The sequence below is a fragment of the Canis lupus genome, chromosome 21 (assembly GCF_048164855.1).
Source record: "Canis lupus baileyi chromosome 21, mCanLup2.hap1, whole genome shotgun sequence".
NCBI lineage: Eukaryota > Metazoa > Chordata > Mammalia > Carnivora > Canidae > Canis > Canis lupus.
The window spans coordinates 6026964-6052717 of NC_132858.1; the positions used below are offsets into that span (position 1 = coordinate 6026964).

A 25754-nucleotide genomic window follows, 5' to 3' on the forward strand; every position below is an offset into this window, starting at 1 on the left:
AAGCTCTCAGCATGTTAGTCATAGCTTTCTAAAATCTCTGGTCTGATCATTCCGATGTCCTTGTCATGTCTGACTCTGGCTCTGATGCTTATTTGGTCTCTTCAGACTGTTTTGTTTTGTTTTATCTTGTTTTTGGGGTTTTGTTTTGTTTTGTTTTGCCTTTTAGTATGCTTTGTAATTTTTTTTTTTTAACGGGCCGTGATGTACTGAGTTGAAGAACTATGGTAAATAGGCCTTTAGAAATGTGGTGAAATTCAGGGGAGAGGAAGCCGTGCTGCAGTCCTGTGGTTAGGTCTGTGTTTTGGTAAGCCTGTGGCCCTTGACTGAATTGGAGTGCTTCTCCACTTTTCCTCTTCTTAGATGGGACAGGATGATTAGGGTGGCCTGGAGTTGTGTGTATTTCTCTTCCTCCAGGTAAGGTAGTTTCTGACCTCATGACCCTAGAGGTCAGGCTCTGGTAAAATCATTTCTGCTAAGGGCAGGCCTTGTTAAGAACAGAAAACTTGGTGGCTCGGTGGCTGAGCATCTGCCTTCGGCTCAAGTTGTGAGAGTGCTTGAGATGGAGTCTTGCATCAGGCTTCCCATGAGGAGCCTGCTTCTCCCTCTACCTATGTCTCTGTCTCTCTGTGTGTCTCTCATGAATAAATAAATAAAATCTTAAAAAAAAAAAAAGAACAGAAAACTGATGTATTTCAAAATGCTTCCTTTTACCTCCCCCTGCTGGAAGCATTAAGGGATTTTTTTCTCTGATATTCACTCCGATATTCAAGGATCAGCCAGGTGGAACTCCTGGAAGTGAAACTTATGAAAGTTGTTGGAGGGAGCCTGGATTTTTTTCACTCTCAGAGTCATCTACACTGAGCCTCCAGTTGTTCCTTGATTACAGTTCAGATTTTCCTGTGCTGGCATGGGAAAGTTTCTCTTCATAGGTGTGTTTCCGCTCTCTTACATTGTATTTCTCTGTATCCACTTGTCTGTCCCTCCAATTCTGAGGGCAGCAGTATGCCCTGCAATTTCACTTCTCTGATCGATTCCAAGAAGAGTTGTTGATGTCTCGGTTTGTTCGGTTTTGTACTTGTGGTTATGAGGGAGATATTCTTGAGAATATCTTCTCTGAGCTGGCAGCTTGTGTTCCCATTTTGTTTAAGGTACCATTTGTGAATTAGGTTTTAATGTAATGTTGAAGAAGAGAAGACCAAGCCCTGACATCTGGGAGGTGGGGTGGTACTACCAGCCAGGACTTGTTCTCCTGTTGAACATGAACATGTCCATAGAATAACAGAATCAAAGACATTCTGCAGACTTGATGCATTAGGACAAAAACAAGACCATTCCATAAACAAGACTGAATGCTAACAGGCATGAACACTGTCCAAACCACAATAACGACCACACATTCCTGTATCCTGGTAATATGCATGACTGCTGCAGCTTTACCTTCGTGCTCATCTGCACTCCGTATAGATAAAATTTGTTCAGATACCCAGTCATAGAAAGATCCTTGCTCTAATAGCATCCGACACAGGGCAAAGCCCAACTTCCTCAAACTTCCCTTGTTACTTTTTAAAAATATTTTATTTATTTATTCATTCATGAGAGACACACACACACACAGAGAGAGGCAGAGACACAGGCAGAGAGAGAAGCAGGCTCCATGAAGGGAGCTTGATGTGGGACTCGATCCCGGGACTCCGGAATCACGCCCGGGGCCAAAGGCAGGCGCTCAACTGCTAAGCCACCCAGGTGTCCTGTCCCTCAAGTTACTTGACACAAACACAAATCCTAGAAGTCTTTTCTAGCCCCCGCCCCCCTTATTGAGACACCTTGCAGTTCTCCGTGGTCTCAAAAGTAATAAATCCCACCTGTTCAAAGATAAATGTGTTCTCACTGATCTTTGGCTAGAGGACATTGACAATAGAGTCCAATTTGTTTTTACTTTAAGATTTATGCTTTTTAAACTTTAAGAAATTTTTATCTACCCTAAGTTCGTTTAAAAAGTTAGGTTTAGGGGCATCTAGGTGGCTCAGTCCTTGAAGCATCTGCCTTCGGCTCAGGTCATGATCCCAGGATCCTGGGATTGAGCCCCTTGTTGGACTCCCTGCCCAGCAGGAAGTCTGCTTCTCCCTCTTCCTCTGCCTGCTGCTTCCCCTGCTTGTGCTCTCTCTCTTCATTAAATAAATAAATAAAATCTTTTTAAAAAGTTGGGTTTGTGTATATGTGTGTGTATTTTCTTCTCAAAGTTAGCTTTTCACATTAAGTTCTGCTAGAATTTATTTACTTTTGTGAATTGTGTGAGGCAGAGATCTAATTTAACTTTTCCCCCACAAATAAAACTCATTGTTCTAGCAACTGGTTGGATAATAAATCATTTGTAGTAAGTCTGTTTCTGGGTACTGTACTCTATTTCATTGATTTGTCTATTTCTCCATCCCTATACTAATACTATAGTGTCTTAAATACTATAGTTTATTTTATTTTTTAAAGATTTTATTTATTCATTCATGATAGACATAGATAGAGAGAGAGGCAGAGACATAGACAGAGGGAGAAGCAGGCTCCATGCAGGAAGCCCAATGTAGGATTCGATTGCGGGACACCGGGATCATGCCCCCAAGCCAAAGGCAGTCGGTTAACTGCTGAGCCACCCAGGCACTTAAATACTATAGTTTAATAAAAAGTCTTGAAATCTAGTAGGGCAAATTCCCCTACCTTGCTTATCTTCCAAATTATTTTGACTTGTTCTTGGCCCATTTGTTTTCCATAAACATGTTAGAATCAGCACACCAAATTCCATGAAAACTTCTGTTGGGATCTTGATTGGAAGTGTTTAAATTTATAGATCATTTTTGGTGAATGTGACATCTTTATGAATCTTTCCATCCATTAACATGGTATATCTTTCCACTGATTTAGCTCTTTATTACTGTCTTTCAATACAATATTGTAAATTTTTGCCACTAGATCTTCAGTTAGATGAATACCTAGGTAGCTTGTTTTGATTGCTGCTCTAAAAACTATACTTTCTAAAAGTGTGTAAGAGTATGGGAATGCAATTTACATCTTTGTCTTAATCTTATTTTCATTACTGGTTCTAACAATAATGAGGTTTTCATGTAAATGAAGATAAAATCTGTAGAAATTGACATATTTCTTTCTTTTTAATTCTTACATCGCATTAGTTTTTCTTTTTTTATTATCTACACTAGGATCTCCTGTGCAATGTTGAATAGAAGCAAATGACAGTGAGAATTATCATCAACTTCTTGTCCTTAAGACTGTGAGTAATTCATCTTTAGGTATAATGTTTGCTGCACATTTTTGGAAGACTTCTTTACCTTTCTTTGGTATATTTTCTATACTTAGCTTGATGAGAAATCTTGTTTATTTTAAATCATGAATGGATATTGAATTTCATCAAACATTTTCTCTTTGTCTATTGAAATGATCATATGCCTTTTCTCCTTTAATCAATGAATATGATGAATTATACTAAAAGGAATCTGCTTTTGGAGGTGCCTGGGTGGCTCATTCTGTTAAGCGTCCAATTCTTGATTTTGGCTCAGGTCATGATGTCAGGGTCATGGGATTGAACCCTTCATTGGGCTCCAAGCTGAGTGTAGAGCCTGCTTAGGATTCTCTCTCTCCCTCCCCCTCTGGCCCTCCCCATCGTCCTCCTACCCTGCCTCCCCAACCCTGCCCTGGCTCGCATATATGCATGTACTGGATTCTCTCTAAAAAAAGGGAGGAAGAGGGCAGCCCTGGTGGCTAAGCGGTTTAGTACCGCCTTCAGCCCAGGACCTGATCCTGGAGACCAGTGATCAAATCCCACGTTGGGCTCCCTGCATGGATCCTGTTTCTCCCTCTGCCTGTGTCTCTGTGTGTGTGTGTGTGTGTGTGTGTGTATCTCATGGATAAATAAATAAAATCTTTAAAAAAAAAAAAAGGAGGAAGAAAGAAAAGAAATTTGTTTTTTGTGTATTGCAGAATTAGATTTGCTAATAAAATACTAAGTATATTTGCATCTCTATTCATACATGTAATTGATCTTGCTTTCTTTTTCTGTTTTTAGTGTCAAGAATGGACTAGCTTTATCAAGTAAGTTGAAGAGCATCCCCTTTTTTTTTGTTCTCTGGACAATGCATATAAGTTTGGGATTACCTATTCCCTGAATAGTTGGTAAAACTCTAACTATAAACTCAACTGGCTTAAAGGTTTCATTGTTGTTGGTGGTGTCACATGTACATGTAAAAGATCTGAGAGATTATATAATAAATCCGAAGATAATTGTGATAGCTTCTAGGATGGCTCCTATGAGCCCTGCCTCCAGGTATTTTTTTTTTATTTATTCATGAGAGACAGACAAAGAGAGAGAGAGAGAGAGAGAGAGAGGCAGAGACACAGGCAGAGGGAGAAGCAGGCTCCATGCAGGGATCCCGACGTGGGACTCCATCCTGGGACTCCAGGATTACTCCCTGGGCTGAAGGCAGGTGCCCAACCGCTGAGCCACCCAGGGACCTCCAACCTCCAGGTATTTATAATCCTCTCCCCTTTAGTATGGAATGGATCTATTAACTTGTTTCTAAAGAATACAAGAGAGCAAAGGTAATGAAATGTCATTTTAAAGACTGGATTATAAAGGATTATGAGCCACAGAACACTGAAAGGATTGTGCACCATGACTTATAATAGGATTTATCCCAGGAAGGCAAGGGTGATTCAACATGAGGAACCAATCAATATAATATGTCACGTTAATAAAATAAAGGGGAAAAAGCTTGATCATATTCATAGACATTAAAAAATTGACAAATTCAACACATTTTCTTTCTTTCTTTCTTTCTTTTTTATAATAGTCACAGAGAGAGAGGGAGAGGCAGAGACACAGGCAGAGGGAGAATCAGTCTCCATGCCGGGAGCCCGATGCGGGACACGATCCCGGGACTCCAGGATCGCGCCCTGGGCCAAAGGCAGGCGCCAAACCGCTGTGCCACCCAGGGATCCCTCAACACGTTTTCATAATCAAAACCACTTAGCAAACTAGGAATTGAAAGGAATCTTTTTTAAAGATTTTATTTATCCATTTGAGAGAGAGAATGTACACAAGCATGGGAGGACCAGAGGGAGAGAGGAAGAAACAGGCTCCCGTTGAGCAGGGAGCCCAATGTGGGACTCAATCCCAGGACCCCAGGATCATGACCTGAGCCGAAGTCAGACGCTTAACCAACTGAGCCACCCAGGTGCCCCTGAGAGGAACTTTTTTTTTTTTTTAAAGATTGTTTATTTATTCATTTATGATAGAGAGAGAGAGAGAGAGAGAGAGAGAGGCAGAGACACAGGCAGAGGGAGAAGGAGGCTCCATGCCAGGAGCCCGACGCGGGACTCGATCCCGGGACTCCAGGATCGCGCCTTGGGCCAAAGGCTGGCGCCAAACCACTGAGCCACCCAGGGATCCCCTGAGAGGAACTTTCTTAATGTGATAAGAAGCATTTATGAAAAACTCACACCTAACTTCATACTCTGTGGTGAAAGATTGAGAACTTTCCCCTTAAAATCAGGAACAAGACAAGGATGACTGCTTTCACCACTGCACTTCAGTATTTTCCTGAAAGTCTATCTGGAGTATTTAGGCAAGAAAAAAAAATAAATAAAAGGCATTCAAATCAGAAAGGAAGAAGGAAGAAGTAGGGGTGCCTAGGTGACTGAGTCGGTATGGTGGCTGCCTTCTGCTTGGGTCATGATCTTGGTTGGGGTCCCCCAAGTCAGGCTTTCTGCTCAGCCAGGAGACTGCTTCTCCCTCTTCCTCTGTCCCTCCCCCTACTTATGCACGCGTGCTCTCTCTCTAAAATAAATATTTTTAAAAAAAGAAATTTCAAATCAAATTTCAAATTCAAACCATGGAAACTCGAGCCTGCATATACTGGCATTCTCCCCCCACCCCGGGTGTACTCCGAAGTACAATGACAACCTGAAGTCATCTGCTCTTATTTTGCTTTAGATTCCAACCTGAGCCTTCTCCCTGGGGAATTTTGCTATTTATTATGTAATAAATACTATTTGATGTCTGTTGGTGCCTTTGTGTCATTTATCCCAAGATCCCTAAGTCACTGGGCAGGGGGTGTCCAGCATGCAGCAGGGGGTGGCAGGCACCCAACTGAAACACTTGTTGCTGTGAACAGGGGGGCTAGACGATGGCCATGGGTGATGGATCTTCTCTCCACTTACTGACTGGGTTAGCTGACAGGAGGTGGGCTTGGGCAGGCTCAGTAGATTGCTGGCATGTTTGTGCTCCAGTCTGTACCATTTCTGTTATTTCCACTGGATTTTACCAAGCTCTGCCCTATGTCTAGCTGGCTGAAGCCAGACATAATGATGGAGGAAAGGGTTCAAGAGCAGACCCTGGACAGGGTTGAGCAATCATGAAAAGAAACACAGGCTGAGGACCCTGACCCTGGACTGGACACTAGCAGTGCCAGACTATTCTGAGAGAAGGATGCAAATGGTCTCATGTCTCAGCCAGGCACTGACCCCCACCTTTCCCAAGAGTTCCCTGGAAAGGGTGCTTGATCCTCGGGGGGTGTTACAGTATGTGAGCACGATGTGGCAGTGTTTGGGGCCTTGTGTTTCTGCGGCAGGTGGCCTACCAGCACCCACAAGGTCAGAGTGCTTTTTTGTGTAGCTTTTCTCACTTTGCGGCTATATTCGGACCCATTTGGGAATTTCCTGCAGAAAAAAAATCTAAACAGAATGTCCCCTAAAACATCCTGAATTATAAACTGTTAAGATAAGATTACTACAGATAAAGAAAAAATAATAGTCTGAGGCCTTCTGACCGCCCTGGTCAGTAGAGAGTTGCAGGATGTCAGAGCACTCAGCTGTGAACAGGCTCCTTAGCTGCCAGGTATCCCATGACTCACCAGCAGTGCTCTCGTCCCTTTGGTTTCAAGGCCATCCTTTCTGGTGTGTAGGACAAGGTCCTCGGGGAGCTGGCACCTTTGGCTTATTCCCTTTCTCACTGTCTATGTAACTAATAAACCTTAAATCTGAAAGCAGCTCAGCATGGGGTGCCTGGGAGGTTCATTCCGTGAAGCATCTGACTCTTGATTTCAGCTTAGATCATGATCTCAGGGTCATGAGATCGAGCCCCATGTCAGGCTCTGCTGGGCATGGACCTGCTTGGGATTTTCTCTCCTCCTCTCCCTTTGCCCCTCCCCATCCTACTTGTGAGTGCTCGCTCTCTCTCTCTCTCAAAAAAAAAAAAAAAAAAAAAAAGAAAAGAAAAGAAAAGAAAAGAAAAGAAAAAGAAAAGAAAAGCAGCTCATTGTGTCATTACCAGCCAAATTAGTGCAAACTTGACTTTGGCCTGGTGCTGTCTTGTGTGTCAACTTGACCTGCTGCACTACTAACTCTACCACCAGCACTTCCTTGATGCCCCCAGATAACTCCTTTCTGGACAAGACCTTGCTCAGGCCTCTGACAGCCTCTGAGCCATGAAGGATGGCTGCCCACTGGTTTCTAATGTGAAAAACTGCCTGCTTCAGCTCCTCACCCCACCCTCACTCGCCATCAGAACAATTGCTGGCTGCGTGTTGGGCCCTATTGGAGATGAGCCCCCTGGTTCCAACCCTATTACCCTTCAGACAGATGTCCATTATGTCTGGGTCATGGAGGCAGCACCCCGCGGACTCAACTTACCCACAAGCCTCCTCGCTACAGTAGAGATGACATCTTCAGGGTAAAGCTTTACCTGGGCCTTCTAGCGTGTTCACTGTGCCATCCTAGGTCCCTTGCCCAAGACCGATGCAGAGGGAGGCTACCCCTCTCCCAGTCGTTAAGCCAGCAAACAAGAAAACAAAACTACATGCATTGCCTCAGAGCATCTAATATACAATACAAAATGATTCAACCTGTCCCACTGTTTCCAACCTCAACAAAGTATCATAAGATCTTACTTTCTTACAAAATACAAAAGGTTTCTCTCTCTCTCTCACCCTATAAGGGATGGAGATCAGATGGCAGCCCAAGGGGAATCCATTGAACATGACCCTCTAGTGATAAATCCCAAGAGGGCTTAATATTTACCTTTGGTATCCTGTTTGTGTAGACCTACCTAACCTGCAAGACTCACCAAAAAATATAAAATGCACAAATACAATCCTAATGAAAGTCTCTTACAGGAGAGTTAGGAGTTAAAATTGGCATATCATGAAGCACGTTTCAGTAGGAGGTGTCCCCAAGCCCTCCTGAACATGCAAATATTAAATAATCCCCCCCCAAACAGTGCTTATTCCAAGTCAGGCCTTCCGGGACCTCAGGCCATTGCATAAAAATGCAGCTGCTCAGCTTTCTGGCTGTTATTTGAGCTAGGCTTGGGTCAAGGACACTGCCATCCTTTTGGGGGTCCCATTCAGATCTGAGATACTCATGAGCCATCTTTTGGCCCCATTACCATCCGGTATCATTTGACTTCTTCAATATTTTTGTAGGGGCCACAGCCTCTTATGATCTAAGATAAAGTCCATTCCAACAATATATAAATTGTTGAAATTCTTCAACTGACCATCTTTTAAAATTAAAAGGGAGTCACACTTATTAGCAAAAGGCCTCCAAAATGACAGATTGTACCTACAGAAGGCCTCTGATCTTCATGCCTCTCTATGATCATTGTTATTAGCAAATGGAATTGTTCTAAAGTACTGGCATCAAAACTAAACATGGGCACTCTTGGCCTCCTTACACCCACAGTGTGGATATACATGCTGCAGGTAGGGTGATTGACACATTATCCTATGACATTTGTCCAGCTTTGTACCTCCCTGACCAATACAACTCTGTGCCTAATGGTAGTCAGTTTGGCTCAAAATGACTATATTCCAAATTACAACAAAATCACTCTTGCATCCTGATGACCTCTGCCTCAATGGTAACAGCCCTTTGACCGCCAGGTCCCTGCGAATGGATGGACTTAATTCCAGAGCTAAATCCTGTGTCACCTTCCCTGTACACGCTCTTTCCTCCCCCTTACAATCTTCTAGAAAAATCATACCACTTCTCAAATCTCTCCAAAAACGGACCTTGAGCCCCAACCTCTTGAACTCAGAATCCCTCCAAATAATATTACAGTTGACCCTTGAACAACATGAGGGCTTGGTGTTTACCTTTGGGGCACTGACCCCCTGTGCAGTTGAAAATTTGAGTATGGCTTTTGAGTCACCCAAAACTTAGCTACTAATAGCCTACTGCTGGCAGGAAGCCTCATGGATAATGCAAACAGTCAATTAACACATATTTTGTATGTTGTATGTATTGGGTATTGTGTTCTTACAATAAAGTAAGCTAGTGAAAAGAAAATGTTAACAAAATCATAAGGAGGAGAAAATATATTTATAGCCCCGTAAAAAATCCAAGTATAAGAGGACCCATGAAGTTCAAACTCATGTGGTTCAAGGGTCAACTGTCTTTTTTAGTTTATTTTTTTTAGTAATCTGTACACCCAACATGGGGCTCGAACCCTGAGATCAAGAGTCACATGCTCTTCTGACTGAAAGCAGCCAGGTGCCACTGTATATCCCTAACTAAAATTACAGCCCACAGCCTTAATCAGTGTTGGGCTTACCATGCACCAAATAGGCTCTGCCTTCTGTAATTAATGCCTACTCTGCTAACCTTCTAGAAACTTTAATTGACGATATCTTCCCTTACTCTGCAGACCTACAATCATCCTGAAATTTTCAATCATTATTAAATTGGATGCCAGGGATCCCTGGGTGGCGCAGCAGTTTGGCGCCTGCCTTTGGCCCAGGGCGCGATCCTGGAGACCCGGGATCGAATCCCACGTCGGGCTCCTGGTGCATGGAGCCTGCTTCTCCCTCTGCCTGTGTCTCTGCCTCTCTCTCTCTCTCTCTCTGTGACTATCATAAATAAATAAAAAATTAAAAAAAAAGAATTAAATGTTTAAAAAAATAAAAAATAAAAAAAAATAAATTGGATGCCAGATTCCTTTCCTTTCAACACCAGCTTTACTAAAATATAATTCATATACCCTAAAATTCATCCTTGTAATGGACAATCCTTGTCTATATAATCCGGTGGCTTTCAGTATATTCATAGAGTTGTGTCACCATCACCATCATCTACTTTTAGAACATTTCCAACACTCCAGAGAGAAACTCCAGACCCATCAGCAGTCACGCATTCACTCCACCGTCCCAGGCCCTTGCCACCCATAAATCTGTTTCTGTCTTCAAGGACTTGCCTCTTCTGGACCTTTCACATTGATGGGATCCTGTACTGTGTGGCCTTTGTGTCCAGCTCCTTTCACTGAGCAGGTGCTTTCCAGCTTCATTCACGCCATAGCTCTGCAGGTCCCTTTCACACCACCAAAGCTCCAGCCTGTCGGCACAGGACCCCCACACTCAGGTCCCCCCTCAACCACAGCAAAGATCCAAAGCCACCCTTCCTGCTCATTCTTGTTTCATTCTAGACCCACAGAATCTTCTCTCTGGGAAATCCTTTTACTGTTTACTATGTGATGAATACATTTTATGCCGTGTCCACAGGTGCTAAGTGTGCACGCAAGTAGGGAGAGGGACAGAAAGAGAAAGGGAATCTCAATCAGACACCTGGGGCACCTGGGTGGCTCAGTTAGTAAAGTTCCAGCTCTTGACTTCGGCTCAGGTCATGACCTCAGGGTCCTGGGATCGAGTCCCATGATGGGGCTCTGCACTCAGTGGGGAGTGTTTGAGGATTCTCTCTCTCCCTCTCCCTCTGCCCCTTCTCCTGCTCGTGGGCAGGAGCACGCTCTCTAAAATAAATAAATAAAAATCTTCTTTAAAAATAAAAAAATAAAAACCTTCCTGGTGCAGATTAACAAAATCACAGAACCACTTTTGAAGCAATGGTGGTGACCAGAGTCAGAGGAGTGATGGCCCTGACACAGTCTGATCTTCTTTCCACTCAGGGGTCCAGAAACTGCACCACATCACTTTATCCAGAGCTGATAGAGACAAGGGGACATGACATCAATGTCAATGTCATAGCTTACAACCAGACCTGGAGCTCCCGAGGGGTGGAGCATGTCATGGCTCAATTAGCCCTGCCATCACATGTCATGGCTCAATTAGCCCTGCCTCCAAAGGGCCAGCCTGCTGGGATTTGCGGCCATGAGCAGTTACACTGCCTGTCCTGGGTGCACTGTGTGTCGTTTGTCATGGGTGTGGCCTGTTATGTGTGTGAGCACATATGTAGGACCTGTAATGTGTATCTGCCTGTTGCTTTCATGTGTTGCCTGACACATTTGGGTGTGTGTTGACTGTCATATGACAGCGTGTGGGTCTCATCCATGCTCCAGGAGCAGTAAGGGGGTGTGTGAAGTCTACTAATGGGGAACTCACCTGCCACCAGGAGCGTGATCAGAGACCATGCTTCCATCTCAGGTGGCTGCTCCATGTTCCTGGGCCACCTTCCCATCTGTTCAACATCAGAGTCTTTACCTACTATTCAAATGGGTGTTAGAAATGACTTTGGACTCTGACAAATTGTAGACCTGTTCCTGTCCCGTCTCCATGTTTGCCCAGCACATCCTGCGGCCCACACTCCCCCGAAGAGCACCCAGTCCTGCCCTCAGAGGCTTATTATTGAAATGTCTGATTGCCTAGCTCTGATTGGAGTTTAGCTGGAATCCTGCCAGGAGCATGTTGTGACACGTGCTGCCAGAGAAATTTCCTTTCCACGCTGATAGGGAACTAATAGGGAACCGGAAAGGCAGTGTTGGCACTCACCCAGACTACAGGTCACATGATGTGACACTTTCTGGTCTGCTTGTCAGTGAAAGTCTGAGTGTAAGGGAGGAAGTTTTCCAATCTTCAACTGCCTGAGCGTCCAGACCACCTGCTAGGAGGGCTGGGTGAGGGGACTTGTGGCCCTGGCTAGAGCTGCTGTCTTCCCAGTCCTTCATGACCGCAGGACCCCAGAATCTGCCAAAGACAACCTGGTAACTGGCCTGGGGAGGGGGGCTCCCTTCTCAGGAGTCACAAAACATAGATTTCACCTTCCCTGGTACTGGGCTCAGAAAGAATGCAGCTAGTCCTCTGGGCAAGGGGTGCCCCAAAGTCCAGTGAGGGACTTGCGACAGATACACAATAGCTGATATCTATTGAGGGCTTTCTCCGTGCCAGTCCTGTGCTAACCCAGGGGGTGCCCAACATTCTCAGGTCCTGACATGCCTGATGCCTCAGCAATTTTCCACAGTGCTTCTTGGCCAAAAGAAATATCTAATAGTTCTGTTAACCAATTATCTTAGGTCCAAATAATACGTTCTAACAACCTAGTGGTCATTTAGGAAATAAAATGCACATAAGTAGGGAAAAAACTCAGTACTTTTATTTCATTCTTTAAAACTACCACTTACTAATCGGCTGTGTAGTGGCAAGCTCCTGACACCTCAAAATCAGACTGGATTCCCCAGCTTCATTTCCTGGTCCATGGTGATTTTCATTTATGCCCCAAACCACAGGAAACCTAGCTTCTCAGAGCTATAACATGACGGGAATGCAGTGTGATCTAATGTTGAACCTGTGAGCCACCTAGACCTAGCAGTTTGCTTGGGGTGGACAGATGTATGGTATGCTATTTGCCTCCAAACTTTAGAAAATTTAAGGTCCTCTGCACTCCTGTGAGTTACCTACAGGGCTTGGATACCTTGGAGCTACGGCACTCAGCAATTTCAAACACTCCTGATTTACAGAGATAGACTTTACCAAGAAGGCACCTGCGGCTCTGATGTGCCAGGCCCTTGCCTGAGGTCAGAGCCTGGTTCTAGGGCTCCCTAGGAGTTCCTAGATGGAAACTCACGTGAGGTCCATGAAGGGCAAAGGAGGAAGGAGAGCCACCGTCTATGAGTGGTGGAATCTGAGAGACCTAATGCTGAAGTGGGTGTGGACCCGACCTGGTCTTCAGGAATGGAGGGGGTGTGGGGAGTGAGGAATGGTGTGGCCCTAGGAGAGGATCTGTTGGGGCACAGTCAGGGACTCCATGACCCTCCTGTGGCCCTCTTACCTGTCCTTACCCAGGCATTCAAACCCTATCCAGTGTGGTCTCAGTCCCTCCCTTGGGGGTTATGGAGAAAGGGGCACCTTCAGGCTGTAGGGGGTTTGTGTCTCTCATGAGCACAGCTGCTGAAGCCATAGCTGGGAGGGGACAGTGGCCAAGTACACCTGGGCTCAGACAATCATCCCCTCTGCCCCTGACGGGAGTCCAGGGGTCCGAAATCAGTGGCCCAGCAGGCTCTGCAGGCACACATTGGGGCGCCCCCCCTTCCCCCCACAGCCTAACATTTCCCAGTCAGGACAATACAAAACCTCTTTATTTCTCATTTTCTATAAAAAGTCATGCCCCTAGACGGGCCGCGGGGATAGGATGTGCAAAGCGCGTGGCACACCTGCAGAGCGGGCAGGAGGGCAGCGCTGGGGCGGGGCTGGGGGGCGGCTCGGCAGAGGACCCCGACACTTCTCGGGCCTGGGCGTGGTCGTGGGGAGCGGACTCCGGAGGAGGGGGGTCGGCTGTGCTGTCTCAGCCCCAGGCCTGGGCTCGGTTCCTGACCGTGCGCCCCGGGGAGAAGGTCCTTCCTGAGGATGGTGCACTCGCAGGGCCCCGACCTGAGACGCGGTAAACCGAGGCCGGCGAGCCGGCTGGGCCCCTCACTGCTCCTCGGGCCCGTCGCCCCCCAGGGCCTGTTCGTAGGGGCAGGGTCGGCGGCCGAGGCCGCCTGGTTCGGGGCCGGGCCGGGGCCCCGAGGGCGCCACCTCCTCCTCCACGCCGTCCCCCGGGCCGCCGCCGCCACCGCCGTGCTCGCCCTCCGCGTCGCTCTCGTCGGAGTTGTCCTCCTCCAGGTAGCGGTAGCCGCGCACCTTGTGCTGCGGCCGCGGGATGCGGGGCTGGCGTGGGACCAGGCCCCGCTGCAGCTTGTGCTCCATCCACAGGTACGAGGCCGCGGCCGCCAGCAGCGTCAGCAGCAGCACCGCCAGCTTGGCCTGAGGGCACAGACACGGATGCAGGGGACCCGCGGGCCAGCCCCTCTATTCTATTTCATCTTTTTCCAATGTTGGTGGGACCTGCTAAACCCACCCACCAGTAGGTGGGAGGGAGCGGAGGACAAGAGGAAGCCTGCCCCCCCCCCCCCCCCCCCCCCCGCCCCCCTTGCAGGCCAGGAAGGGAGAAAGACTCTCCCACACTCAGCTCAGAGCTGACCCCTGGTGAACAGGTCATCAAACTACCCACAAGGTGGCTGCGGGGGCGGGACGGGGGCACCCACAAGGAAAGAAAAACTTGAACCTCTTCAGAGATGGGTAAACTGAGGGCCGTGGGAAGTGAGGCAGTAAGAAGGTGCTGGGTTAGGAGCCACTCAGTGGGCTTGACATAGGACCAGACCTTGGACACTGGAGCCCTTCGGGGACTGTGAGGCTACAGTGGGCACTCAGAAAGTATCTGTGGCCTGGGGGCTGCCACGTGGGTTGCTAACGCCCCAGAGGCCCTCCTCCCAGCACTAAGGCTCACCTTCATGGGCAGGCTTGAGCCCAGGTACACGGTGAAGATGGCCACTGCCTGCCACCAGTGGTAGATAGTGAAGATGAAGTCTTGTCTTTCTTTGTCCTCATAGAGGATTCCCAAGAGTGCTGCAGGTGAGCAGGACAGGACAGGAAGGGGAGAGGTGTCATCTGGAGCCCAGAGTGGCTGGTCTCCCACCTGCGACCCACCCTAAGCCCAGCACTGGGCTGATCTCAGCCCTTGGCCTTGGAGCTCCCAGAAAGCCTTTGTGAACAGGTCCTGGCCTGCCCCCTCATGGAAGCCCTGGTTTGTTATGGTGCCTGGGATGCTGAGCGGAAGCACGAATAGGAACCTTGCTGGGAGGTAGAGTTGGGCCTCACTCTGGGGCACATGTGTGGCCTCAAAAGTGGCAAGCTCAATGTGCAATCATATCCTGGCGTCTCTCTGACCACAGATGCATAATGCCAGGCCTTCGAGGGCTGTTTCTCCTCACTCAGGGCTCAGGGAGGGCAAACTGCTTACAGCAACAAGCTTTCTGCAAATCAAATCTGAAGTTAGGAGGTTTGACCTATTTCTCAAGGAATCCTCCCTGCGGTAGGAAGAAGGAGCACTGGACAGGAAGTCAGGAGACACAGATTTTACTCCCAGGACTATAAAGTGCGGAGAATTCCTACAGAGATGAAGATTCAAATGTTGGCTCTATGGATGACTCAGGGCAAGTTAAGTCCCCATGGCCAGTTTTCCTATCCATAAAATGAGATGACACATATTATGTTGTGTTCTGTGATTTTAATGTGAGAAAGCCCATATAGCATCTGGCAAATTGTACCCTCACCTGCCACTCAAGACATTAACATGCCTACCCTAAGGCCTTGCAGTGTGATTCTACCCCTCGGGCCTGCTGTGAAGGGACATGGAGCCTCCACGGTTCAGAAGAAAGAGGCAGGAAGCAGAGCTGGGCAGGCAGAAGGGGGTGCCAGGTCAAGACCCAATTCCAGACTTACTGTGGGCCAAAGCTACCCAGGCTGGATGCTGCCCAGAGCCGGCTGCCTCTGAGCAACAGCCAAGGGAGTAGGGCCCAGGGTTGGGGCTCCTTGCCCTATGACAAGTACAGATGCCTGACTCTCTGATGGTGGGTGCACCTGAGTCAGCCCCTGCCCTGCCCACAGCGGGCATGCCCTACCACACCACACCTCCGGGGTGATGTTCAAAACTGTTAATAGCACTGGCCCATCAGAATAGATGCTGGTGTGGAAGACCTGAAGAGTGATACCTGCATGTCCCAGCTATGTGTCACTGGCATATGCCCACCTGTGGGCAGAGAGGATCACACAGCTGAACTCTGACCCACCCCTCCTTTCTGCAAACAGAGCTCTACTGGCCAATGCTCTCACCCCATCAGCCCAGACTCAGGGCCTGGACTCTGCCACTTGGCAGACTGGTGTTGGGACTCCATGTCTGCTCCCAGCTCTTCGCCAGAAAAGGGCCCTGTCTGCAACTGCACCCTGGAGTGTGGACAGGCTCACCCACTGCTGCCCATGCTCCCTAGAGCACAGAGCAGCAATCTGCTCCCAGTGCCATGAAAACTATGCCAAGGTGGGCATAGGTATGAAAGCAAAGTATTCCCCATGTGTTTTTTCACCCTTGGGGTGCCCACAGAGCACCATACCTATTCCTTGTAGCCACAAGACCTCACACTAACCCCGCAGTGTCCATGAGGCCCCAAGCCCACCCTGGGGTGTCCACAGGATGTCCATGGCATGCAACTCCCCTGTGTGTCCACAGCCTTCCCCATCTGTCCCTGCAGTCCATGGAACTTCCTTCCACTCCTGGAGTGTCTACAGGGATCCCCACCTACCTCCACTGTAACAGATCCCCAGTATACCCATGGGGTCCTACGTCTGTCCCTGGAAGTTCTGTGCTCCTTCCCAACCACCCTGAGGTAACCACAGGGTCCCCTGCCATCCCAGTGCCCATGGGTGTACTCACTGCTGAGCCCGGTCTTATTGAGGGCACTGCCTACACCCCAGAGGACAGCTGCTACGTAGAGGATCCAAATGTGTTGCAGGACCCGAGGTGCAGGGGCCCAGAAAAAGAGGCCAAGTGTGAGGAGCAGGTGCAGGCCAGCCCCAGCCACCAGAGGCACCGGGCGAGGCAGCCACAGCCCCAGCAGGCCTAGGATTGAGGAGGCTGACGCGCCCAGGCTGTAAGCCACAAGGAGGTAGGCCAGGCGTTCCAGTCCCACTGAGCACACACCATAGCCCTGGGGGGTAGGGGGGAGGGATGGACGAGGGTGAGTGTTAGGGGTCAGCTGGCCCAGGCTCTAGCCCTCCCCATCTGAAGTCTCTGGGTCATACCCTGTCCTCCCTGGGCCCCCTCATGAACTCCCTCCAAGGTGCATGGGAAGGTTCTGAAGGTACAGACTAGAGAAAAGGCTTTGACAGTGTCCAGATACCAAGGTTGTGCCCGGCATGGAACCACATGCTTTATGGGCCTCATTCCATCTCAACTGTATAGCACCTCTGGGAGTAAGCATCCTTACTGGAATCACTTCACAGATAAGGAAACTGAGGCCCAGAGAGCTTAAAATAATTTGCCTAAGGCGTGGGGTGGGTGGGGGGGAAGCCAGGGAAGAGAAGAAAGAGGGAGGGGAATATCTGGGACACCCTTGTACATACTTAAGATATGTATTCAAAATCTATTCATCTTTTATCTGAAATATGAATTCAACTGGAAACCCTGTGTTTCATCTGGCGACACTGTGCAGCCGGTACTCACCAGGGCGAGCCCAGTGCAGGCAAAGAGCACCTCGAAGCCGCTGTAGATAAAGAAGGGCACGAGGTGCCGCAGGCGGAAGTCGCGCACGTGCTTGAAGGGCAGCTGGAAGATGTTGCCCCAGCCCACGCTGCGCAGGTCGATCTCCTCCGTGGGCCGGTAGGCGGCGCCGCACAGCCCCAGCACCTGCGGACCCGCGAGCTGAGCACAGGCCCCGCCCCGGGCACACCCACCGGCCTCGACCTTACCCCCAGCTCCGCCTCCAGGAGGTGGCCACGCCCCCACCCTCTCGGGTTCCGCCCACAGCCCAGTCTCTCAGACCCCGTCTCCAGCTCCACCCTGGACCGGGCTTGGTTCCCTAACCCTTGGCGTCTGGGATTCCAAATCCAGGCTCAGTCCCAAGCCTCTGGCCTGGGTCCTAGGTTCAGACCCCCTTCCCCAGGGCTCAGGCCTGGCTCCCAGCTCAGACCAGGACTCCAAGCCATAACCTTGCCCAGGCTGCCAGCAACGTACCCAGATGGCACCCCTTTCTCCCCGCCTCGGTCCCCAGACTTCGTTGACTTCGCCCCACCCCATCCCGGCGCACCAGCAGCATGGCCAGGAAAGCCACCGCCATGAGCACACTCTCCACCACAATGAGGTTCCCGCTCCGTGGTAACGTCCGCAGAACAGTCTTGTTGAAGCCACTGAGGATGCCCTGGCTGTTAGTACCTAGAGGCGGGTGGGGACGGGGAATCGAGCACACCGTCAACTCAACCACAATGAAATGGAGCAAGGAGGGCAGGTGGAGGGGAGAGTTGGAGGTGGTGGGCGAGGACAGTGCTTGCAAAGGAAGGGTTCACTTGGGGAGGAGCAGTGTGGAGGTGAGGGCCACTGGGGCTAGACCAGCGGCAAGGAGAGGAGCACCTTCCCCCCTTTCATGCTCTAGTGCCTGGAGGCTGGAGGGGGGCCGCCAGTCCCCCCACCACCCCCACACAACCCCATACATTCACCCTGCTGTGGTTGAGCTCTGAGGGTATGCATGGCACTGAGAGATAATCCCCAGAAGCCTCAGCCCAGATGGCATCTCTTCCAGGCAGCCTTCCCTGATGCACTCTGTCCCCACCAGACTACGTCTAATGTCCTAACTGCATACTCCTATAGGGCCCTATGCTGTGCCCATGAGAGCTGTGGGCCACCAGGCTCTCAGCCCTGAACCTGCGGGCAAGGGCATCCTCTCTGGGTGCTCTTAAGAGCCTAGTGTCTGCTGGATGACTCAATGGCAGGGGCAAGCAAACCTTGGGGACCCCACCCCTTGAGGACTAACCGCAGCTCTGCACATTGTAGAGTGTGTGGTTCAGGTCATACAGGTAGTGGTTCAGGAAGTAGATCATGGGCAGCTGGGCACAGGCGAAGCTCAGCTGTGGGCAGGAGAGCAGCTTGGCATGGGCTCAGAACCAGGTAGGGGGCACAGAACCTGGAAGGAGTCTGGGCACAGCCTTGGCAGAACAGGAGCCCTCCCACTTCCCGGGGCAGCCTGGTGGCAGGAGGGAGTGCCCAATGCAGGAGGACTTTCTTCTGCACAGGGAGGGGATGAGATCTCAGTCACTAGAGGTAAATAACCAGATGTGGGCTCAAGAAAGGGCAGTGGGGCTAGAGGGATGAAAAAACCAGAATGTGGTCCTGGAATACCCTCCCTCAGTGGCCCCATAGGTGGTACTCACATGGAAGAAGCTATAGAAGATCGCTTGGAAGACCAGGAGGTATGGTGCATGGGAGCCCCGAGGCGGGCGCTGCTGGGGGCCCTGCTCATCCCGCTCCTTATAGTGGGAGTACTCGTAATACTTCTGAGCCATCCTGAACCACAGAGGAGAGAAAGCTTCCCCCAGTCCATTCTCTAAACAGGTCTCTGCTTCCTGCACCCAGGGCTAAGGGCTATGTCTCATAGATGAGGAAACTGAGACCCAAAAGGCAGGAAGTGCTGCCCAAGGTTCCCCAGATAAGGTTGGCAATGCAGCAGAGACTCAGCCAGGTCTCCAGCCTCCCACCTTGTTGCCCACCAGACTCACCTGGTGATGTAGTTGCCCATGGAGGCCCAAAGTGGCACGATGGCCATGCCCAGGGCCACAGCTGAGGGCACAAGGGTGTAGTAACGCTCCCAGTAGTTGGTGGAGACAAAGAGGGCATAGATGCCCACAGCCAGAAACATCATCCACTTGGTGCCAAAAAACCTGTGGGCAGTGGGAAGGATGCTGGGACCATGAGCCTACCGAGACTACTGTGGCCTGAAACCAGAGTGGCCACAGCTCATGAGGTGGTGAGGTAGGGAGCAATCCCAGGCCTTGGAGTCAGGGGCCCTAAGATGAAATAGCAGAGATGTGGACTTGCTGATGGTCTCAGGGAAGCCCTGTATCCACACACTCAGGTTTTCACTGCTTAATGTGGGCACAGAACCCAAACCACAAGCCTCTCATGGCCCTTGCAAGGGAAGGAGGTAAGAGGGGAGCGGTCACAAGTCAGTGGTCTGTGGGCACACCCGGCCTTCATCTGTGTTCTGGGCTGGCTGGCCAGTCCCCCAGTCTCCATCCACTCTCATGTGCTGGGATGTCAGGGCACCCAGAACACAACCCAAACTGGGGCAAGGAAACTAGGACCTGAGAAGGGTCAGAGGCAGGCCCAGGACCTCCTCCCTGCCCATCGCTCTTGCAGTCCGCTGTAGTCATTTGGGAAGCTTCTGCCCCACTGGCTCCTAGGACTACAGCCTTGCTGACTCTGAGAAAATGTCACACTGTGTTTAAAGGTGGTGACAAGATAAGGGCCCATTCAGGGCATGGAGGCTCGTCAAGCTGAAAACCACTACCAGGAGCTTTGGGGTGTTTTGAGTATTTGTGCCCATTAGTTCCTTTCTTTGCCTTGGTTTCCAGGAAGTTCAAAGACAAACAACCCTAATTTTCTGATACAATTACTCTCTCTTCAGTTACAGGGCCCTAGTCCTTATCCATATTTTGCCATGGCATAAACAGACAGGCAGCCCACTCTGATCTATTTTGGGGAGGGTAAGTCACAAAAAATGTACTGTACATCTTGATGGAGTAAACGAGCAAAAAGTAAAAATACTAACCCTCACTGCTGGTGAGGCTGTGCTTTTAAAAAATGATGCACACAACCTGTGGTCATGCAGATTGGCATGGCCATTTAGAAAATCAGTTGAAGAAAGGAAAGAAAGGAAAGAAAGGAAAGAAAGGAAAGAAAGGAAAGAAAAGAAAGAAAAGAAAGAAAAGAAAGAAAAGAAAGAAAAGAAAGAAAAGAAAGAAAGAAAGAAAGAAAGAAAGAAAGAAAGAAAGAAAGAAAGAAAGAAAGAAAAAATTAGTCCAGTAGTTTGGGCAAGGGGCAAGCTTGGGGTAAGGGATTCAAACTTTCAGACTGCCAGGTGCTGCCTGTGGGGCCTGGTGGGCAAGCTGTTGAATGTCTCAGTTTCTCTGTGTCTGCTAGAGCACCTACCTCGGATTATAGGGCATGAGATAGCATTTACAAAGTGCCTAGCACATTGGAAAAAAAATAAAAGCTAGCTGTTATCAAGGTGATTCAAGAGCCGTAAAGCCTTTCATATACCTCTAATCTGCTAAGGCCACTGATAGAAACTTATAGCAATTTTTTGTTTTTTAATTTTAAGAAGGAAGGAACTAGGGGTGCCTGGGTGGCTTGGTCGGTTAGGCATCTGACTTCAGCCCAGGTCATGATCTCAGCATCCCTGGATGCACTCCGGGTATCCTACTGGGCACTCAGCAGGGAGTCTGCTTCTCCCTTTCCCCCTCCCTGCACCCATCCCCCTGCTCCTGCTCTGTCTCAAACAAATAAAATCTTTTTTAAAAAATGGAGAAGAGCTACAAGCTCAAAGTGAGTCTGCACAAAGGGGGGAAGGTGAATGTCCAACTCTGAGCTGCACTACCTGCGCCCCGGTAGAAGATGCTACCCTCATAAGGTCCTCGGGGTGAAGACTAAGGAGCAGGCCAAGATGTGCACAGTGAAAAGAAAGAAAAGGAAAAGTGAACATTGCACATGCTCTGGTGACAAGGACATAAATGTTACCTATATGGGCTGGTGGGATGATGAACAGCTGATTTACTGGAGGGCTTGGGTAGGTTTTTGTTTCTTCTGATTTCAGTTATGATTCTAACACTGTTTGTACAATTGTGTTAAAGGAGTTTGGGGTTTTTTGGGTTGGGAGGGGTTTTTTTTGTTTTTTATTTGGTTGGTTTTGGGGGTTTGGTTTAAGATGGAGGAACTAAAACTCATCTAATTTGTAGGCTAGTCTCTGGGTCTCATCTGAGCAGAGACCTACCTCCTGGTGGGGAGGGTACTTGTCTAGGGGAATTATGCACTGGCCAGGAGCCTGGAACAGATGCCTCCAAGGCTCAGGTCCAGGGTCAATCCTCTGGGGCACCTGCGGGGCCCTTCCTTTTCAGTGAAAAATGTCCCTCAACACTGACCACAGCTGATAAGGCTGGACTTGGAGCCTGGGTCTTGCTGGCTGTCACATTCTCTCCAGAGAGTTCACAGCCTTGATCCCAAAGGTCACTCACTGTAGCTCCAGGCCATGGGGGGGGGGGGGGGCAGGCATAAAGACAATGCCATGTGGGTCATGGGCAAGATGAGGAAAGGAGCAGGAGTGAACTTCTGTTGTCACATGCACGTATGCCCTGAGGAGAAGTTTGTTTCCTTCCCCAAACGCAGGTTCTCCCCTTCTCTCACACCCCACCAGGTAGACAAGGCTTCTCCCCAGCTTCCTGCCCTGGGAACACCACAGGCCAACAGCCCTTATGCCCCTTCAACATCTGAAGACCAGCCCTGTTGTGGACAGCAGCCTCGCACCTGATGAGCACAGGTGTGTAGAGCAGAGCCGCGATGGGGGTCACGTTGATGCCCATCAGCATCTTGTTGTCAATGTCCGGCAGGCCCATGTTGCCATACTTCACCTCGCGGTAGGTCTCATCATAGTGCAGGATCAGCTGCATCTGCAGGAGGCCTGGGGGATAGGGAGCAGGCATGGAGCGGGCAGCCTGACTTGCTGGCACACGAGCTTGAAGGGAACTCCAGTCACCGAAGGAGTCCCAGATTCCAATGCCCCTGAGAACAGAGAGGGCTGCCCTGATGGGGCCAAGCAAGCATCCTGTCAGCCGCAGCGACAGCGACTTGAATCCAGACCCTCGCCCCACTTCACCCCTGACACCACCACCCACCCCTCCGACACACACACGTGCAGCGCTCCAGATCTGGAAGGCAGCTTACCTGCCCAGGGACCCAGTCCCCGCCCGCACGCTCACGAAGGCTCGTGCTGGGAATCAGGGACACTGCACAGGGACCCTGACACATGTGCTGGGGCCGCGGCAGCAGCTGCTAGGGGTCATTTGGGGAAGTGAAAGAGGAAGGGGGAAGAGGCCCCTAAGGTTTCTCCTTCCCTGGCCGCGGCGGGAAGCCGTGGGCTGTAGCGCGGGAGCCCGCGGGGCCGCCCCCCGCGCCGGGCCGGGCCGGGCCGGGCCAGGGCGCGCCGCCTACCCAGGTAGACGCCGTAGGTGAGCATGCCGCCGGTGCTGGCCGCCAGCACGTTCTTGAGCACGCCGAGGCGCTTGCGGCGGTAGTAGCGGCGCTCTTCCTCCTCCTCGTTGTAGTTGGGGTACGCGCCCACCAGCTCGTCCAGCTGCGGGGCACGCACGGCGCTCGCACGCGGGCAAGGGCCCCCCGGCCGCACCGCACCCCGGCCCGGGAGGCTCCGGGTCCCCCCCTCCCCGCGCCCCGCACGGCCCGCCTAGGGGGCTGTCTCTCACCCCCGCCGGGGAGGCCCCCGCGCTCTGCACCCCCTCATAGACCCGTCCCCGCTCACCGGAGCCCCGGACCCGTCTGGGACCCCGAGCCGGTCCTCATCGCCCTGCGCCCCCGCGGCCCCCGCCACCCGGTAGAGCGGCGGCTCGGCTTCCATGGCCCGAGACCCCGCCGGAGCACTGGCGGCGGCCCCTCTGCTTGCGAGCGGCGGGCAGGGCACTTCCTCCCGGCGGCCGGGACCTGCCCCCGCCCTGCGGGCAGCCTCCTCGAGAGGGGCGTGTCCAGGGCGCGCGGGGGAGGGAGGGGCGTGTCCAGGGCGCGCGGGGGCAGGAGGGGCGTGTCCAGGGCGCGCGGGGGCGAGAGGGAAGTGTCCAGGGCGCGCGGGGGCGGGAGGGGCGTGTCCAGGGCGCGCGGGGGCGAGAGGGGCGTGTCCAGGGCGCGCGGGGGCGGGAGGGGCGTGTCCAGGGCGCGCAGGGGCGGGAGGGGCGTGTCCAGGGCGCGCGGGGCGGGAGGGGCGTATCCTGGGTGCCTGTGCAGCCCGGACCCGGCCTCCCGGACTCGTGGTGTGAGTTCGAATCTCCACGCAGCCGCTTCCTGGCTTTAAAACTTTGGGAATTCACTCCACTTTATGCCTCTGTTTTCTCACTCGGCGCTGCTCCCCAGGGCTGTCACCGGATTGCTAAATTAATGCAAAGCCTTAGGAAAGTGCCGAGTGAGGAAACAGAGGCACAAGCCCCGTGTGGTGTGTTTGCAGGTCAGAGCCCCCAGAGCAGCCCCACAGAGGGCTCCCACACCACGGGACGTGACAGCCGGTGCGCACCTCCCATGCGCCCTCCAGTTTCAGCTCGGCACCTGCAGGTGGGAGCCCTGGCGGGGGCGGTGGAAGGCTGAGCTTCTGCTGGACTCCAGTGGGTCGACCCTGAGGCGGGTCCAGAGCCTCCAAGCTGGGTCTGGGCTGCGCCGAGTTGGCGAAGTTCTTGCCTTGCACGAGGCGGGGCTTCGCAGCGCTGGTTATCACCCAGGTTGGGAACACTTCGGAAGCTTTTAAAAATATACAGTTCCCAGGTCAGACTCTTCAACAAATGGTGTTAGGAAACCTTAGTAACCACACACAGAAAAGTGAAATCGGACCCCCATCTTACATCCTCACAAAATTTAATTTGAAATGGATCAAAGGCTTAAACATAAGACCTGATACCGTAAAAATTCTAGAGAAAAAATAGGGAAGAAGCTCCTTGGCAATGGTCTTGGAAAGTTTTTTTTTGGCGGGCGGGCGGGGGCGGGGAGGGATATGACACCAAAAGCAAGAACAACACAAGAAAAAAAAAAAACAGGTGGGACTACATCAAACTTAAAAGCTTCTGCACTGCAGGGGCACCTGGGTGGCTCAGCGGGTTAAGCATCTGCCTTCTGCTCAGGTCAAGATCCCAGGATCCTGGGATGGAGCCCCACATTGGGCTCCCTGTTCACCTGGGAGTCTGCTTCTCCCTCTCTCTCTGCCCCTCCCCCTGCTTGTGCTCTCTCAGTCTCTCTCAAATAAATAAAATCTTTATTTAAAAAAAGCCTCTGTGTTGCAAAAGAAACCGTTAAAATAGAAAGGCAACCTACAGAATTGGAATGAATATTTGTAAACCACATATCAGATAAGGGGTTAATATCCAAAATTTATGAAGAATTCATACAACTCAATAGCAAAAAGCAAACATTCTGATTTTAAAATGGGCAGAAGAATTAGACATTTTTTTCCAAAGAAGACATCCCATTAGCCAACAGATCCATGAAAGGGTCCTCAGCCTCAGTAACCAGAGAAAAGCAAATCAAAAGCACGCCTATAAAAATGGCTATCATCAAGAAGACAAGAGATAATAAGCATTGGAGAGGATATAGAGAAAAGGGGACCATTGTGCATGGTTGGTAGAATGGTAAATGGGTCCAGCCATTTTGGAGACTAGTCTAGAAATTCCTCAGAAAACTCACAATAGGGGATCCCTGGGTGGCTCAGCGGTTTGGTGCCTGCCTTTGGCCCAGGGTGTGATCCCGGAGTCCTGGGATCGAGTCCCACGTTGGGCTCCCTGCATGGAGCTTGCTTCTCCCTCTGCCTGTGTCTCTGCCTCTCTCTGTGTGTGTCTCTCATGAATAAATAAATAAAATCTTAAAAAAAAAAAAAGAAAACTCACATAGAACTACCATAGGATCTAGCAATCCCACGTCTAGATGTATATCCAAAGGAAATGAAAACAAGTTATCAAAAATATATCTGTACTCCCATGTTACTTTTTATACTCCCAGTATTATTTTTTAAAGATTTTATTTACTTTAGAGAGAGAGAGAGAGAGAGAGAGAGAGTGAGGGAGAGGGGCAGAGAGAGAGGGAGAGAGGATCCCAAGCAGAGTCCCCACTGAGCATGGAGCCTGATGCAGGGCTTGATCCCAAGACCCTGAGATCATGACCTGAGCCAAAACCCAGAGTCTGCTGCTTTACAACTGAGCCACCAGGTGCCATACTGCAGTATTATTTACAATTGCCGAGATACACAAACAACCTAAGTGTCCATCAATAGATGGATGAAGGAAATGTAGTGCACAAATCTAAATGATACACTTTTCAGTTATGAGGAAGAAGAGGAAATTCTGCCATTT

General features: G+C 50.4%; 1 protein-coding gene across 1 annotated transcript; it reads right to left on the reverse strand.

Moving 5' to 3' along the window:
• Positions 1-13342: 13342 nt before the first annotated feature.
• UNC93B1 (unc-93 homolog B1, TLR signaling regulator) lies at positions 13343-23363 on the reverse strand. The gene is made up of 11 exons (XM_072790157.1): positions 23177-23363; positions 22852-22993; positions 22168-22321; positions 19365-19526; positions 19020-19152; positions 18623-18716; positions 17903-18027; positions 17320-17502; positions 16531-16804; positions 14551-14669; positions 13343-14027 (listed from the first exon to the last, which is right to left on the reverse strand). The coding sequence occupies exons 1-11, from the start codon at positions 23270-23272 to the stop codon at positions 13695-13697; spliced, it is 1815 nt and encodes a 604-aa protein (XP_072646258.1). The 5' UTR covers positions 23273-23363; the 3' UTR covers positions 13343-13694.
• Between the last annotated feature and the right edge of the window lie 2391 nt (positions 23364-25754).